The sequence below is a fragment of the Ranitomeya variabilis genome, chromosome 1 (assembly GCF_051348905.1).
Source record: "Ranitomeya variabilis isolate aRanVar5 chromosome 1, aRanVar5.hap1, whole genome shotgun sequence".
Taxonomy (NCBI): domain Eukaryota; kingdom Metazoa; phylum Chordata; class Amphibia; order Anura; family Dendrobatidae; genus Ranitomeya; species Ranitomeya variabilis.
In genome coordinates, this window is record NC_135232.1 from 910,815,320 (window position 1) to 910,833,335 (window position 18,016).

General features: G+C 41.6%; 1 protein-coding gene across 1 annotated transcript in view; it reads right to left on the reverse strand.

The window, feature by feature from the left end:
- The window catches only part of PRDM5 (PR/SET domain 5), a 522,790-nt gene that overhangs the window by 295,094 nt on the left and 209,680 nt on the right, over nucleotides 1-18,016 (reverse strand). The window contains exons 11-12 of the mRNA XM_077279028.1: nucleotides 5,351-5,435; nucleotides 4,716-4,873 (exon numbers count right to left, since the gene is read on the reverse strand). Coding sequence (XP_077135143.1) covers nucleotides 4,716-4,873; nucleotides 5,351-5,435 — 243 coding nt within the window. The remainder of the gene's footprint in view (nucleotides 1-4,715; nucleotides 4,874-5,350; nucleotides 5,436-18,016) is intronic.

Genomic DNA, 18,016 nt, shown 5'->3' on the forward strand with positions numbered 1-18,016 from the left:
TGTGCTGCATTATATTGTATGGGGGCTGTGCTGCATTACATTCTATAGGGGCTGTGCTGCATTACATTCTATGGGGCTGTGCTGCATTATATTGTATGGTGGCTGTGCTGCATTATATTGTATGGGGGCTGTGCTGCATTACATTCTATTGGGCTGTGCTGCATTACATTCTATGGGGCTGTGCTGCATTATATTGTATGGGGGCTGTGCTGCATTATATTGTATGGTGGCTGTGCTGCATTATATTGTATGGTGGCTGTGCTGCATTACATTCTATGGGGCTGTGCTGCATTACATTCTATGGGGGATGTGCTGCATTACATTCTATGGGGGCTGTGCTGCATTACATTCTATGGGGGCTGTGCTGCATTACATTCTATGGGGGCTGTGCTGCATTACATTATATGGGGGCTGTGCTGCATTACATTATATGGGGGCTGTGCTGTATTACATTCTATGGGGGCTGTGCTGCATTACATTTTATGGGGGCTGTGCTGCATTACATTCTATGGGGGCTGTGCTGCATTACATTCTATGGGGGCTGTGCTGCATTGCATTCTATGGGAGCTGTGCTGCATTACATTTTATGGGGGCTGTGCTGTATTACATTCTATGGGGGCTGTGCTGTATTACATTCTATGGGGGCTGTGCTGTATTACATTCTATGGGGACTGAGCTGTAATGCTGGAAACAGCTGTAATTATATGTTATATAGTCGTGTTACTCTCCCCTCACTTCTTGTAACCTACAAGTGTACAAATATATTATACAGTCACCATGTGACAAGTGGGCCTGTGTGACTTCAAATACCAGGGCTGAATTTTAGTCCCAGTCCGGCCCTGCCTGTAAACCACACCTCCATTGTGAACAGTTGCAGTGTCTTGCAGGTGAAATAGCTATTTGCCTGCAAGGTTAATGTTAAGAGCAGGGGAGCAGTGAAAATAACACATTGACAGAGTGCTGCTGTAGATTAGGGGTATATGATGGTCGTGCATGTGATTTCAGCATAAATGAAACTACCAATTTATTATAGACCAGGTCAAGGGGCAAATCATGGGGCCCCATAGCAGAACGTCAAATTGGACTACATACCAAAAAAATAATAAAAATTTGGCGGGGTCACAGAAGAGCTCAAAACTTATCTCATAGCTCATATCTCATAACTCTGCAGCCCTTACAGCCCCCACATCTTTCCACACAGTATGATGGCCCCAGCACAACCCTCCATGTTGTATAAAGGCCTCACTAGCCCTCCAAACAGTATAATGGCCCCCGCACAGCTCTGAGAACAAAATAATGGCCCTTACACCAACTTCCTCAAAGTATGATGGACCCTAAACAAACATTCACACTATATAATTACTGGCATGCAGTATAATGCCCCTCACATAATTTTCCTAATAGTATAATGGCCGCCCACACAGCCCTGCAAACAGCATAAAGGCCCCAACACAGTATGATGGACTCACACAAACCTTCACACTGTATAATTGCCTGCATACAGTATAATGGCTTCCTAAAGCCATCCAGATAGTATAAACACCTAGTATAAACACCCCCACATAGCCCTCCAAATATTATAATGGTCCCCACATAGCTCTTAAAATAGTATAATGAGCTCCACATAGCCTTCCATATAGTATAATGGGTACCACATTGCCTTCCATACAGTACAATGACCCCCTCATAAACTTCCATACAGTATAATGGGCCCCACATTGCCTTCCATACAGTATAATTGGAAACTTATTGTCTTCAATACAGTATATTGGGCCTCACATTGGCTTCCATATAGTATAATTGACCTATATTGCCTTCCATACATGTTAGTGGGCCCAATATTACCTTTTACACAGTATAATGGGCAGAACATTGTCTTCCATATAGTATAATGCACTCCCCCATAGCACCACAAGCAGTGTAATTAAATGAATGAATAAAAAAAATACTCACTTTTCCTCATTGCTCCACTGCTCCGGTCTCCAGAGCATGTGCTCTGAAGCTCTGCACTGCTCAACAATAGCGGGTGCGATGACGTGACAGAGGTGAGGAAGAATGATGATTGAGGAAGCTGTCTGCTTTTTCATCATTGCTGCTAACTGTATTGAAATCCAGGATGCCAATACAGTTGAACATGTGATGAAGGGCTGAGGTGGCCCGATGCCAGCACTAGCACTGGGCCACCCCGACTTATGGGAACCATAGCGGCCGTTTGGTCTGCCACCATTGGCGGTACACTGCTAGACCAGGTTTTGTTGCAGTGTCTTCTCTTATCAACCCTATTGTTGTACCATACCTAAATAATATGATGGTATGTAACTAAACAACATTGCCATATAGGCAATAAATTGGGAAACATAGATGTATCAGGAGCAGATGCCTTTTCATAGGTTCAGCATCAAGTGTAGAACCCTTGGTACAAGTATAACTTTTACTCCACTCAGTGGTGACAAGTGATGCTGCTTGTAAGGTCACTCAGCTCTAAAGTGAACACGTAGAACAGAGACACCGTTTTTTTAAATGTCTCATTTCATAGTAATGACTACAAAGTGTACCAATTCCTGCTGGGCTAACAAAAGCTTCAAAGTGACAGAACAGGATAAAAAAAATAATGCAAAAGTACAAACATAATTGAGCAAAAAAAATGTAACCCCTGGTGATTAAAAGTTCTCTCTGTGTACCCATGGCTGGAACCAGTAATGTGGCATGGTTACTGGAGGGAATCAAGCAAAACAAACCATATGTACAGAGCTATCAAACAGAAATGTTTGCCTACTTCCCTCCATATTAAAATACCCCCCCAACCTACGGCATAAATATATAAGACCCCACACCAGACATCTTTAAAAAAAAACAGAATCCAGACTAGACCCTCTGAATACAGACCTCAACCCTGTGTGCATTTGTCTGGCCAGAACTACCCTATATACAGACCCCTCTCATATTGAGGTAGACCAAACCTCACCACAGTTACACATCCTTTATATACACAGTAGTCCCAGACTCCATTGGTTTCCCCCTTGAGCCCACCTCAATATAATGACATCCATAGTCCCCCAGTATAATAGTTCTACTCATTATAATGATATCCATTGCCCCCTCAGCATAATAGCCCCTCAGCAATATGACATCCATAGGTTCCTCAGTATACTGACATATTTAGACCTCCAATAAAATAGCCCCCTCAGTATGTTGACATCCATAGTGCCCTCAGTATAATAGCCCCTTCAGAATAATGGCAACCATATCCTCCAATATCATAGCACCCTCAGTAAAATGACATCCATTGCCCCTTCACCATAACATCCATAGTCAACAAGCATAATAGCTGCCCTAGTATATTGACATCCATAGTCCTATCAGTATAATAGCCCCCTCAGTATAATGACATCCATAGCCTTCAGTATAGTAGCCCCCTCAGTAAAATGACATCCATATCCTCCAGTATAATAGCCCTCTCAGTATAATGACATCCATCGCCCCCTCAATATAATGCCCCCTCAGTGTAATGACATAAATCCCTCAGTATAATAGCCCCCTTAGTATCATAACATCCACAGCCCCCTCAGTATAATAGACCCAACTCAGTATATTTACATCTATAGCTCTCCCCGGTGTAATTGGCCCCTCAGTAATGACCCTCGGTGGGCATATAAATATGTCCACATATTGGCATCCATGAGAACATATGACCATGCACCTCATCTCTAGATAGATTCTGGGCTGCAATAGTCTCCTTTCCAACCATTGAACAGATTCATTTATGGCAAATCCTATAAATTATATGCAGTGGGAAAAGCCTTTTTAGGACCCTAGTGTTAGAAGTAGTAAATAATTGGACTATCATGATAGGAGCAGAATATTGAACTGAGTGATAGTGACTTATGACTAGATGGATTTTGGGAGAGTGGTATTAAGCTGCACGTGCATGGGGGTAGGCAGTAGGAGCAAGGACATCAGGAAGCAAAGTGCCATCATTCTCTGCTTACATTCGCCACCAAAAGCAGCAGACGTCCAGCATGCTATGCACATTTGTTGGAGTCTAAAAAGCGTTTTTTTTTTCTCAATCAAGATGTGCAGCCCTTAAAACAGTGGGGTATATTCTATTGGGATGCTTCCTCCCAAAAATATTTAAGAGAAGTAACCCTTTTACTGTCCAAAAGGAGATTATTCCTTATTATGGAAATACCGAATGTCACTGCAATGAATCAACTGTATTCACAGAGCTGGTACTGGGTACGGAAAGCCTCTGTAAGTTGTTCAGGCCTCATAAGTGGCTTTACATACTGTAATATTCTCCAGCAGAGAACATATATACAGGTACCATTTAGTGGAGCATGGCATAGTTCTTCTTTGTTTGGATTCTTAAGCAATCCAACAAAAAACCCCATGGCTCTATGTAAAGTTGGAGGCATACTAGTGGCCCCAAGAACTAGAATAGCAGAAGAGGTTCCCTGCACAAGAACAATATATTGATCCTTTGCAATCAATAGCTCATCATAATTCACAGTTCCACCTGCTTTTGAGGTGAAATTGGGACCCCTTAGCCCTTGGGCTCCTGTGTGGCCCACACAGTTGCACCAATGATATGTCCGACTGATACTTACCATTCTTCCTTGTGTTAGATGACACATGATCTATTGTCTCCTTTTAAAATGTTTTAGTTTTCAGCATATTAACATTTAGATAAAGGTTGAGGATGACGGTTTGTTTACCTTCTTGTGATTCTTGTAAACATTTCTATGGGCAAATCCTTTGCCGCAGAGTTTGCACTGGTAAGGCTTGTCCTCGCTGTGTATTATTTTGTGTGCGGTCACTTGATCAAGTCGTTTGAAGGATTTACAGCAAACCTCGCAGGTGTAGGGGCGCTTCTCTGCAGAAAATGATTGGGGACATTTAGTCTGTTGTTCATGGAAAAGGAGGTAGAAGATGAAAGGCAAAGCAGAGTCTGCTCCGGAGAGACTGCTGCATTTAAGTCAGTCCAATTAAGATTAACCAATTAGAAAAGCATCAAATGCCCTTTTTAACATGATGGTTCATAGCGGATGGAGTAGTGAGACACTGCCACATTCTTCACAATAATCTTCCCAAACCAACATTGCATTAACTAGCTTAAATCAAAAGAGAATGACTTCAAAGAAGCCTTACTACAAGATTAGAAGTTGGAAGATGTGCAGTGCATTTTATGGATAACACAATGAATCTCAAAAGTAATAATCTTCCAAAATATGGACTTAGTCATCCACAATACTGATCTGAAATATGGATTCTCAGCATGCTGCTACAAATCAATACTCTTATAGCAAACTATAAGGCAATATACATTTAGGAGGGGGAAGGGAGGGTGTACCTGAGTGAGTTATCATATGCCGTCTGAGCTGGTTAGCTGATATAAATTTCTTGTCACAATCCTGACACTCATAGATCTCATGAACCTGTAAAATAAGGATAATTAAAAATGTGATTCTTCTCACATTGCAAACATTAAGTCCTATTAAATTAAACACAGTATACCCTTATTCAATTCTCAAAATTACACCTCTGATATGTATATCTCTTCTCAAGATTACAAATAACCAATAATTAGGGTGTACTGTGAGAGCAACAGTGAAACCCACTGTGATGAAGAACCCAAAACCGAACCACCATAGGACAAAGATATAATAAAAAATATGTCTGTGAGCCCCGGCGCTCTGCGTCCATGTTTCCTAGGTTACGCCGGGTACTCCGTTCCCGTGCGGCCGGTCATGTGACGTGGAGACCGGAACTCGCAGACCTCCTGACTGCGCATGCGCCGGATACACCCGGGCCACAGCGCTCGGTAAGCCCGCACTATAAAAACCCTCTTACATCATTTACAATCACCCCCTGACGAAGGAAACATATCCGAAACGCACGTCGGGCACCCGCAGGCTCAGGACCCAACATACCCCCCAGGTATATATTAAAGTGATACCGTTGCGGTATTACACTGGTGTGTACGGTTATTTGCCTAAAAACCTTATATAGGTCTATGCACTGAGGCACTTTATAATACATGTGGTATCACCTTTTATGGTTGTGTACGGTTATTTGCCTACAGACCCCATATAGGTCTATGCACTGAGGCACTTTATAATATATGAGGTGTCACTTCTTATATTTTTTATAGTGCACACCCCCCCTTTCTCTTTTTTCTTGCACATTTGGCAACTTTTTTTGTTCACAGATGCTATTGAGTTTTTTTGCACTAATGCTTTTAAAAAAATTTTTTTCATGTAATCCTCACATATAGAATGTTATAATATTTGTTATTGTTATAACCAATTATTTATTTATTTTTTATATAGTTATTGCACTTTATACTCTTTGCATTCTATTACGTACACAACAGAAAAAAGTAAAATATAAGGACTGCTTTTGTATTGGGGGTACTCTTTTGAGTATGGGTATTATGTAATCCTGTCCCTGCGGTGTATTTCTATTACCTTTTTTATAATATTTTTATATATAAATTATTTTTATATATTGTTGCCATTTCTAGAAATAAAGGCTTATTACAAAGATTCCTGAGCTTTAAGACTTTCTGGTGATTTCTTTAAACATTAAGTCCTGGAGATTCATCTCTAAACAACGATCTGATTTCTCACATGCCTGCTTCCTCCTAGAACATATCTAAAAACACAATACTTACACAATCAAGAATGTTTAGATAGAATCAAAAGGTATTCTGGCAACTTATTGCATAAAGAAAATACTATTTTCCAATATGCTTTATGTATCAAATTCTTGGTTAATTTGTAGTGATTAAAATGTGTTCTAACCAGGTGACAGAACTTGAAATTCATGAACCCCAATGCAAATTCTCCAATGGAGTCCCCAACTCTCATGGATGTTTAATAGTGGTCAAAAAGACTTTTTGGACACCTGTATGCTCTAAGACCATGGTATGACTGCATCATCTCCACCAACTATAGGTATGCCACTGTACATTGCTCATTACAGGTACCATGCTGGTATCAGAGCTGTATCTTGTAATGAGTTGTACCTCCTTGTGTCCATCATATGACCGAATAATAGGGGAGTTGACTGGTTGACAATTAATAAATATGCAGAAATTTAGCAAGCTTTAAAAAGTAAGGAACTAACTAAATGACTTCCCTTGTCTATCTATGGAGGGGTTGTCCTAGATACTATGTAAGCCAGAAGTTGTGTAGTTCCTAGCATCACACTCTGAGAACTGCCCATCCCTATCTTCTGTGACAACACATCATTGATCATAAGTCATGATCTGCTTACCAACTGGACAGTGTTGTGTTGTCTCAGAAAGGTGTAAAAGCAGGTTTCAGAACGTGAGGCTGAGACACTATAGTTGGCCATACACATGTGACAGCTGTTGGCTGATCGTTCAGCAGATAGCGTTCGCTCCTGATTCCTCCATATACTTGATTGCTTGGTTGTGCTAAGAATTCATGTTTTCAATAGGGAGGGACCCATTCGGCAACTGCCTATTACTTTCCTCCTTCAACATCATAAGGGCATAGTCTGGAGATTCCCGCACACATTAAATGGTCATCTGGTTCTGTTGAATTCCAAGTGTTTAGTGTTGTGAATTCTGCTCTTGGGCTCCCTCCGGTGGTTGTAAGTGGTAGCGCTGCTGTCTCTGAATCGCAGCATTTATCAGGTGTGTTCACTTTTGGCAATTTTGACTGGGCTATTTAGTCTTGCTTCACCCTTTAGTCAGTGCCAGTTGTCCATTGTTCCTGGAGGATTCACATCCCTGCCTGGTCTCTTCTGCTTTGCAGTTCTTTTCAACAAAGATAAGTTCTGGCCTTGATTTTGCTGTCCACATGCTGTGGTCTTGTTGTTTAGTTCTTTTCTATGTTTTGTCTTGCCCAGCTTGGTCTGTATAAGGATTTTTTTAGCCAAGCTGGTATCTCTGGAGATGCAGATATACCCTCCATATCTTTTGTTAGCTGTGGAGATTTTGTATTTTCTGTGGTGGATATTTTCTAGTGTTTTAATACTGACCGCATAGTACTCTGTCCTATCCTTTCTATTTAGCTAGAAGTGGCCTCCTTTGCTAAATTCTCATTTCAGTCTGTGTATGTTTTTTCCCTCTCCTCTCACAGTCAATATTTGTGGTGGGCTGCCTATCCTTTGGGGATTTTCTCTGAGGCAAGATAGTTTTCCCTTTTCTATCTCTAGGGGTAATTAGTCCTCCGGCTGTGTCGAGATGTCTAGGGAGCGCTAGGTACATTCCACGGCTACTTCTAGTTGCGGTGTTAGGTTCAGGGTCTGCGGTCAGTACAGGTACCACCTTCTCCAGAGTACGTCTCATGCTGCTCTTAGGCCACCAGATCATAACAGTTTAGCTAGCTTTTGTATAATGTGTATAGGGACCTAGGAAACAAACAACTTCCGACAGATCATGAATAACATCGGATCTTGGACAAGCACTGTTGCTTTAATTTTTATTTCATAAATCAATAGTATGCATGGAAATAAATAATTTTGTAATATTTCTTATTAGAGAAATTTGCTTCTTTCTCTGCCAGAATTGATCACTCATTATAAAAATTCTCAATTCTGTGGTAAAATCTATATTCAATGACGATAGACTGTCCCATTACTGAAGTAGATGGCAGTTGCTATGGGTACAATTCTATGTATATGGGAGGGGGGAGGAGCTAGAGGCAGAGCTCCACCCACCTCCTATCCACATAGGAGATGGGAGCTGTTACTGATGAAATTTTATGTAGATGAGAGGAAGGCGGAGTTCTGCCTCTAGCTCCTCCCTCCTTCTGTCTCCATAGATTTGCATCCCTAGCACGTGCCATCATCTGGTGAAGCTGGCCAAAACTGGCATCAAAAGAATAAAAGTCAAAACTATTTTGTGTAATTAGCGTTGTGCAAATATTTAGTGACTTTTTAATGTTTTGTACCAGGTTTCTGGCGTAATCGCTTTGATGAATTAGGGACTGTATGTTTTTCCTGTGCGGGTGTGAATTTCCTTCACCTGCTTTAATTCCCACAAGCATCTCTTTAAAATCTGATGTGGTTAGATCCATTTTATATAAGATACTGTCAAATTTAATGGCGTTATGGAAATAATATGAAATAACACCAATCAATAATTTGTCTCCAAGATCTCCGTCACTGATCCTCAGACTTTGGTACACAAGGATTGCCGATAGCAGCAATTATATTAGAAGATGTAGGCAGACGCTCACTGTTTAACACTACGGGATTGGAATTTATCCCATTAATTACTATAAACACGGCCCCAAATTATTAGTAGTGTTACATGCAAGATTATCACTGCATTGCTCCCATCAATTTATTTTAGACTTTTTATTGGATTCTTTATCTCAGATTTCTATAGCTGAAGGCTGAAAATAAAAAAAATTCCTATAAACTAGATTTAAAGGAAAACAAAATGTTGTTTTTTATTGCACTAGAAACAATCAACCTCTGAGAATATCAAACAATAATCAACTCATTACACCCAACAGATAAACCATCATGGTATTTCATAAGTTAATATATAATTTCATTTTGAAGATTATACCAACTGGAGAACCTAGTGGTCAGTATTCTTCTTTTGATAGTATTGTGAAGGGGGATGTAAAGTCAAAGTAAATAGTGTAAATTGTAAGAAACATACCACTCCTAGGTACATCGCTTAGTAAAGCTTTGTTCCCACATCTGGCAGCATTGTGGCTTGAAACAGGAAATTCTACTGAAGGCCACAATTTGCTATGCACAATTTGAAGACACACAATTGTAATCAGGGGATATAATTACGAATTTGAAAATGTGGCTTTTCCATGGGTTAATAAAGTAGTCGGATGATGCGAATAAGACATAATTATGAAAGTAGGGTATTATTCAGTTTAACGATTCATATACATGACTGTATTAGTATCCTAGCTGTACAGAACCCTAATATGGATTACACAGAGCCTCAGATATTATACAGAGGCATACCATAGTAAAAGTAATATCTAATTTTTATAATTTCACAAATAAAGATTTTCTAGCATTGAGAACAAAAAGGTGCATTTTGTATGTCGCGGTTAGAGATAATGGAGGAAGGACAACCCTGGAGACCAACCCTCACCATCTCAAATCTTATTTTAGATAAGGAACTAATAAAGCTTAACAAAATTAAAATATAATATTTTTGCATTCAACATGCAATAATTAGTGTTGAGCATTCCGATACCGCAAGTATCGGGTATCGGCCGATACTTGCGGGTATCGGAATTCCGATACCGAGATCCGATACTTTTGTGGTATCGGGTATCGGTATCGAAACAACATTAATGTATAAAAGAAAGAATTAAAATAAAAAATATTGCTATACTCACCTCTCCGACGCAGCGTTCTTTTCTTAAAATGCGCGCTTTTCCTTCCTTCTGTGACGTCACGGCTTCTGATTGGTCGCGTGCCACCCATGTGGCCGTGACGCGACCAATCACAGCAAGCCGTGACGTAATTTTCAGGTCCTTCTAGGCATTCAGTATTTTAAAATTACGTTCCGGCGTTGTGATTGGTCGCGTCGCGGTCACATGGGCGACGCGACCAATCACAAGCCGTGACGTCACGGGAGGCAGGAGACGCGCGCATTTTAAAATGCGCGCGTGTCCAGCCTCCCGTGACGTCACGGCTTGTGATTGGTCGCGTCGCCCATGTGACCGCGACGCGACCAATCACAACGCCGGAACGTAATTTTAAAATCCTGAAGTACCTGAAATTACATCACGACTTGCTGTGATTGGTCGCGTCGCGGCCACATGGGCGGCGCGCGACCAATCACAAGCCGGGACTTCACGTAAGGAAGTTAAAGCGCGAATTTTAAGCAAACAACGCTGCCGGTTCCCTCGCTGAAGTCCAGGCTGCGTCGGAGAGGTGAGTATAGCAATATTTTTTAGTTTAATTATTTATTTTACACATTAATATGGTTCCCAGGGCCTGAAGGAGAGTTTCCTCTCCTTCAGACCCTGGGAACCATCAGGAATACCGTCCGATACATGAGTCCCATTGACTTGTATTGGTATCGGGTATCGGTATCGGATTAGATCCGATACTTTGCCGGTATCGGCCGATACTTTCCGATACCGATACTTTCAAGTATCGGACGGTATCGCTCAACACTAGCAATAATGTAAATTAATTAAGTGAAAATGTTATATATGTTTTAAAAAAAACTAAAAACAGAAAGAAAAATGGAGAAATATCAGTGAAAAAATAAAAACATCAAGACTCTGCAGAGAAGCAGAAGTGGAAAAATAAGAGTCCTGAAAGATCAGGCATCAAAATGTTACTGCATAACTAATAACTAAAAGTACATGGCACTCTGGAACTTTAGGAAGGTGCTCAAGTAGGTTTCCAGATAATATAAGTAGAACCTGGCACTCAAGAGAGGTATTATTTACAATCCAACCAGTGCAGAACAATATATTGACAACTCAGACCTTCATCAGAATGGGGCTGTGTAAGAAAAATGATTGTATAAGTAAGGATAACATAAACAGAAATTAGACAAAAATAAATCAGACAACAAACAGCAAAATGGAATGGTATTGGTAGTCTGTGAAACCCACGACAGGCCATCATAGTTAGTTAAAATTCCCTCCATTTTGAGAATTCAAAGTGTGGCAGAACAGCAGATCAGCCTCCCATGTGACCGCATTTTGGAAATTACACTTCTCGGATTTTATCTATGGGTGTGGTGACTATTTAGTCCCCACAGATGTTTTCCAGAAATAAGCATGCAATTAGTGTAGTAGAGCAAAAATTGCAAATATGTCAGTACAATGTGGCAACTAATGCTTCTGGAGAAAAAATTAGTTTGTCTCTTCTCGCTACACTAATGCCAAACATGTGGTTTAGGCACACTTTGCAGCTCCGGAAGCAAAGGAGAATTTGTATTTGGCAATGCATATTTCACTGGATTGCTTTCTTAAGAAGATGGGAGCTATGTCGCTTTTCCAGCCTTTGTGCTTTGTGGTAATTATGGAGATATTTCCATGGACAGACCTAGGTGGGTACTTTTTTTGGTGGGTTGAGTTGAAGTTTTTATTGGTATCCTTTTGGTATGTATAATATTTTGGATCTGTTAAAGCTCAGTTCACATTTATCCTGTGTTCTGCGCTAAGTGTCCATCTAACGTCGATCTAAAAATGAGAAATCCGTTGATTCACACAGAACCTTGATGGGTCCATTTACTAAAAAGAGGCAGGAAGACTTACTATAGACTCTGTCTGCTTCTGATCCATTGATGTTCATCTTTACAGAGGCACACAAAGGTGTGGTCAACTGTTCTTTACATGCCTAAAAAGATGGGACACTGCTGGGAAAGAGGCCAGAAGAACTCAAAAATGTGTCCATCTGCCTCATTAAAGTGAAATGTTCTGTCGTGGTTTCATCTATATCACATTTTTGGGAGATTTAGACAAAAAAACAGAGGCAAGTGCTTATTGTAGAGCACAGCCCTGAACAAATTTTTAAGAGCTAAATAAACAAATTAACAGCAGTTAAATCATTTTTTACACCTTTCAGAGTACATGCAATAGGATGGGGTGCATGAAGAACATCCGCTCTAGACATCTAGTCATCATGACAGAGCAGTGTCTGGTCAAGCATCGTGAAAGTGCATTCTTCTGTTCATTCAACTTGACAGGATACTAAGTGGAGTGAACTAAAGTAGAAGATAAAAACCTTTCTGGAGGCTATGAAGTAGGAGGGAGAACAGGAGATCATTGCTAGCGCAACAGAGGCTAGTATCCACACAAGCTTCATCCCGTCTCTCTTATATGGATGGACTGAGGAGGAGAATGAGGAGGAAGAGATGGAGCAGGAGATGGAGAGTAGTCATCATGGTGAAGACAGGGAAGTGTTTTTCCTGCTTTCCCGTGACCATCACATTACATTCATCTTGGCCAAAAAAGAGTACTGGTTGTTCACACTGCTAGACCCACGCTGCAAGAAGAATGGTGCAATTATCCTTCAAGAGGCTGGGAGGTCTACTAAAATGGTGCTATGCCAGAAGGCCATTGTGGAAAATGTGTTTAAAAAATTCCCATCAGACAATTCTAGCTGCAGGGGGAAAGCACCCTTGCCCAATCAAGGAGAAACTACAAGTTGGTGCCTTCAAGGGTGCATGGATGACCCTGCTTATAATTTTTGGCAGGCTTTGCACTGTATACAGAGCTTATATGAGTGTAGGAGAGCCACAATTACACTTTGTTCACAATATTTGAATGAGGCACTCAAGTTGGTGCCTTCAAATGTGTATGGATGATCCTGGTTGAAATTATGTCAATCTTTGTACTTAGCGCATAGCCTTTATGAGTTTAGGATTACCAATATATGACAATTTGAACAGAATGTGTATGAGGCCTTCCTTTATGTCTAATACAGGGTGTATTTTCCATCAAATTGTTGGCAGTTCTTGCTTCCCTCAAAAATGACACTGAAATTTACAAAGTTTCAATAAAGATATAAATTTTTGTTTACTTAATTTTTTTAAAATCTTTTTTAAATTTTTCCTTATATATGAGTAAATATACAGTAAACTCCAATTTTTTATCAATTTTGAATGTTTTATTGTCTGTCCTTAAAGTGGAATAAGAGTGTGACACCACTGTTCTCAGCAGCGATCTGGAAGTCAGAGATGCCTCCAGGGGTCTTCCTTATGCTGTTCTCCTTCTAATCATGACTTTTTTCATCTATTTTAACATTTTCACTGCCCGCCAGACTTCCTTATAGGGTCTGCCGTGAAAATGCTCCAATTTCCCATTGACTCCCATTATACTCGTTACGCAAAAATTGTATCCGAGCATTAGGAATCACTTAGTTTGAGTAACGAACATTCAAGCATTTTAGTGCTTGCTCATCTCTATCTTTTACTTTTTTTAAAATTACTAAAAAGAAAATGGACTGACACAAATGTTGGGGCACTCTGTGGGGTTAGTACCTAGCAGCATCCATTTTTGAAAGTATCACAGCTTTTAAATGTTTTTTTTGTAGCCAGCCAAGTGTCTTTCAATTCTTGTTTGAGAGATTTTCATCCATTCTTCCATGGAAAATTCTTCCAGTTCTGTTAAATTCCTGGATCATCTTGCATGCACTGCTATTTTGAGGTCTAGCCACAGATTTTTAATGATGTTCAGGTCAGGGGACAGAGGACCATTATAAAACCTTCACCTTGTGCCATTTGAAGTACTTGTGGATTTTGATGTCAATTTAGGATCAATATCCATTTGTAGAAGCCATCCTCTTTTCATCTTCAGGTTTTTTACAGATGGTGTTATGTTTGCATGGAGAATTTGTTGAAATGTCATTGAATCCATTGTTCCCTCTACCTGTAAAATGTTCCTCTTGCCATTGGCTGCAACACAACCCCAAATAATGACTCATCAACCTCTATACTTAATGGTTGGCGAGTAGGGTTGAGCGACTTTCATTTTTTTAAGATCGAGTAGGGTTTTGGGAAACCCGATTTTGTCCAGAGTCGAGTCGAGTGCAGTCGGCCGATTATCGCTAAAAGTCGGGGATCGACCGAAACACGAAACCCAATGCAAGTCAATGGGGAAGCATAGTCGGCAGTGAGTGGAGGCCAGGAAAACACCTACAGTGCCCATTTTAATGCCAAAAACATCCATTCTTGTTTCTGAAGCTTGCCAATCTTAATTAACTGTATAATAATAGTTGGGCATAGGGAATTGGGGGAAAGTTGTGGGGGGAGTAGGGCTGGCTCAAGTTTTTCGTGGGCCCAGGAAATGCGGACTACGTCACGGCGGTGTTGCAGGGAAAGGTAAGTATTTAAAAGTTGCAAGTGCTGTGATCCTGAGCAAGCAGGGGGGGGCCCACTCGTTCGCATTGCCACTGGCACAGGGCCCCTCAAAGTACGGCGGTGTGTTTGCATGGCGGGGGCGCCTCCCACCAGCAGCGACACTTTTGCGTACTCTGAGGGGCCCTGTGCCAGTGACGTCGCCAACGAGTATGCCCCCCCACCTGATGAAGGAACCTGCACTTTCATCTGCACCTTCCTCTTTGTCCCTGTGTAAGGTGGTATAACATGCGGGAAGGGGAACCTTACTTTCAGCAGGGACAGATTCTGGCTGTGTAGAGTACAAGGGGAATGTAGTGGTCTAGGTCAATGTACCAGCAGACTCATTTAGCAGTGGCTGGGCAATGGGCAGGATGAGGAGGAAACAGATATAGGGCCAAAGAATAAAGTAGGCTACATGCAGTTCAAAATTGGTAACAGGACTAAACAGGCGGCATTGCTTTGTTCAGTGGAGTAGCAAACCCAAGAGCAGCAGACACTGTTTCAAGGGCCTAACCACACTAGTAGGCCAAATGCAGTTTAATATCTGATAGTATAGGGCGAAAGCCAGAATGTGGAAGCTCAGCTTTGTTCAGTTGAGGACAACACCAGGGAGGGGCAGACACCTTTAGTAGGCCGGAAAAGCCTATTGCATTTTTTAAAATGGTAATTTGGAGCAGAAGGTTGAAGCTCAGCTTTATTTAGTTGAGGGCAACACCAGGGAGGGGCAGAAGCCGTTAGTAGGCCCTAACCACCATTTTTTTTTTTTTTAAAACCACTTAATGAGAGCCGGAAGGTTGAAGCTCAGCTTTATTTAGTTGAGGACAACACCAGGGAGGGGCAGAAGCCGTTAGTAGGCCCTAACCACCATTTTTTTTTTAAAAACACATAATGAGAGCCGGAAGGTTGAAGCTCAGCTTTATTTAGTTGAGGACAACACCAGGGAGGGGCAGAAGCCGTTAGTAGGCCCTAACCACCATTTTTTTTTAAAAACCACTTAATGAGAGCCGGAAGGTTGAAGCTCAGCTTTATTTAGTTGAGGACAACACCAGGGAGGGGCAGAAGCCGTTAGTAGGCCCTAACCACCATTTTTTTTTTTTTAAAACCACATAATGAGAGCCGGAAGGTTGAAGCTCAGGTTTATTTAGTTGAGGACAACACCAGGGAGGGGCAGAAGCCGTTAGTAGGCCCTAACCACCATTTTTTTTTAAAAACCACTTAATGAGAGCCGGAAGGTTGAAGCTCAGCTTTATTTAGTTGAGGACAACACCAGGGAGGGGCAGAAGCCGTTAGTAGGCCCTAACCACCATTTTTTTTTTTTAAACCACATAATGAGAGCCGGAAGGTTGAAGCTCAGCTTTATTTAGTTGAGGACAACACCAGGGAGGGGCAGAAGCCGTTAGTAGGCCCTAACCACCAATTTTTTTTTTTTTAAAACCACTTAATGAGAGCCGGAAGGTTGAAGCTCAGCTTTATTTAGTTGAGGACAACACCAGGGAGGGGCAGAAGCCGTTAGTAGGCCCTAACCACCATTTTTTTTTAAAAACCACTTAATGAGAGCCGGAAGGTTGAAGCTCAGCTTTATTTAGTTGAGGACAACACCAGGGAGGGGCAGAAGCCGTTAGTAGGCCCTAACCACCATTTTTTTTTTAAAAACACATAATGAGAGCCGGAAGGTTGAAGCTCAGCTTTATTTAGTTGAGGACAACACCAGGGAGGGGCAGAAGCCGTTAGTAGGCCCTAACCACCAATTTTTTTTTTTTTAAAACCACTTAATGAGAGCCGGAAGGTTGAAGCTCAGCTTTATTTAGTTGAGGACAACACCAGGGAGGGGCAGAAGCCGTTAGTAGGCCCTAACCACCATTTTTTTTTAAAAACCACTTAATGAGAGCCGGAAGGTTGAAGCTCAGCTTTATTTAGTTGAGGACAACACCAGGGAGGGGCAGAAGCCGTTAGTAGGCCCTAACCACCATTTTTTTTTTAAAAACACATAATGAGAGCCGGAAGGTTGAAGCTCAGCTTTATTTAGTTGAGGACAACACCAGGGAGGGGCAGAAGCCGTTAGTAGGCCCTAACCACCAATTTTTTTTTTTTTAAAACCACTTAATGAGAGCCGGAAGGTTGAAGCTCAGCTTTATTTAGTTGAGGACAACACCAGGGAGGGGCAGAAGCCGTTAGTAGGCCCTAACCACCATTTTTTTTTAAAAACCACTTAATGAGAGCCGGAAGGTTGAAGCTCAGCTTTATTTAGTTGAGGACAACACCAGGGAGGGGCAGAAGCCGTTAGTAGGCCCTAACCACCATTTTTTTTTTTTAAACCACATAATGAGAGCCGGAAGGTTGAAGCTCAGCTTTATTTAGTTGAGGGCAACACCAGGGAGGGGCAGAAGCCGTTAGTAGGCCCTAACCAAAGTTGAAGGCCAAATGCAGTTTAATTTCTGATACTATAGGCCGAAAGCCAGAAGGTGGAAGTTCCGATTTAGACAGTGGAGGACAATTTGAATTAGGGACTGCAGACAGACTTAGTAGGCTGTCCCCTGTGGACCATGCATCCACCACATTAACCCATTGCGCCGTAATGGACACGTAATCTTCCGTGGCCATGCCTACAGGTCCATGCGTCTGTTGTCAGGTGCACCTTTGTACTCACAGATTGCCAGAGTGCATGGACAATGCGGTCTTCTACATGCTGGTGGAGGGTTGGGATGGCTTTTCTCGCAAAAGAAGTGTCGACTGGTTAGCTTGTAGCGTGGTACAGCGTAGTCCATCATGGCCTTATTAATAGTAAATAAAATATATAACTAGGCTCTATGAACTTTTAAATAGGTTCCAGGGGTACACGGGCAGCATTGGTGTGGTCAGTGGAGGAGTATTGCAAGTAGGGGCTGCAGACAGGCTATCAAAGGCCTAAAATAACAAACAGTAGGCAGTCATGGCAGTTTTACATCGGTTACATGGATACACAGGCAGGCACTCCAGGCAGCATTGTGCTCAGTGGAGGAGTATTGCAAGTAGGGGCCGCAGACAGGCTATCAAAGGCCTAAAATAACAAACAGTAGGCAGTCATGGCAGTTTTACATCGGTTACATGGATACACAGGCAGGCACTCCAGGCAGCATTGTGCTCAGTGGAGGAGTATTGCAAGTAGGGGCCGCAGACAGGCTATCAAAGGCCTAAAATAACAAACAGTAGGCAGTC